This window comes from Trichinella spiralis (genome assembly GCF_000181795.1).
Source record: "Trichinella spiralis strain ISS 195 chromosome Unknown Scfld6679, whole genome shotgun sequence".
Lineage (NCBI taxonomy): Eukaryota > Metazoa > Nematoda > Enoplea > Trichinellida > Trichinellidae > Trichinella > Trichinella spiralis.
Window position 1 is genome coordinate 1 of NW_003533618.1, and position 868 is coordinate 868.

At 32.4% G+C, this 868-nt stretch overlaps 1 protein-coding gene across 1 annotated transcript; it reads left to right on the top strand.

The window, feature by feature from the left end:
- Nucleotides 1–84: 84 nt before the first annotated feature.
- Tsp_14433 (LAG1 longevity assurance protein) lies at nucleotides 85–826 on the top strand (the record flags this gene model as incomplete). The annotated part of the gene is made up of 3 exons (XM_003366038.1): nucleotides 85–265; nucleotides 347–508; nucleotides 655–826. Coding segments are annotated over 3 exons (515 nt in total), but the record flags the coding sequence as incomplete, so codon positions are not given.
- Nucleotides 827–868: the final 42 nt, after the last annotated feature.

An 868-nucleotide genomic window follows, 5' to 3' on the forward strand; every position in this document is an offset into this window, starting at 1 on the left:
GATAATTACTGATTATTATTCTTATTTTTTTATTAACTGTTCATAAAATTTATGTTACCTGTAACGTAGTGTTGTTGTTTTAAGATTTTTCACGCGACCGATTGATTCCGTACGAAGTTGACATTGTATATCTCACACAGACTGCTTTTTACGTGCATGCAACGTATGGAACAATTTTTATGGAACAATGGAGAAAAGATTCCAAAGTTATGGTATTTCACCATTTGTTGGCAATCACTTTGCTTTCTTTTTCTTGGGCAGCTAGGTAAGTTGTAGGATTTTATGTTGCTGCTGTTGGATTTCGTTTAAACTTTTGAGAAGTTTGATGAAGAAAACCATTTTGTAGGTATGACCAAGTTGGAATTTTAGTACTCTTCCTCCACGATGTTAGCGACGTTTTCCTTGAATGTGCGAAAATATTCAAGTATTTAAAGTTTCGAGATAATACACACTACTCGTTTTGTGAATTTTTGTCCAACGCATCGTTTGTTATATTTACTGCCAGCTGGTTAGTTTTATTGCAAAAATAGCTTTTCACGTTTAATTTTTGCGTTTCAGTCTATAATTTTTTGTATGTTTCAAATTTTGTGCCAAATTTGATTATCTGTTAATACGGAAAGCTTGATATTGATAATTTGGTAGCTAATTTTGCAGGTTTATTTTTCGATTGTACTGGTTTCCTCTGAAGGTGCTTTATACGTCATTTTATGGAAGCGTATTTCTCGGACCTGACGATTTGCCGTTCATTCCTGTGTTCAACTTCATGTTATGGCTGCTTTTCTTTATCAACATATATTGGTTTCACGTATGTTTTGTGCACTTCTAAAACTTGAAAAATTAATATACCACTTTCAATTAAAAAATATTT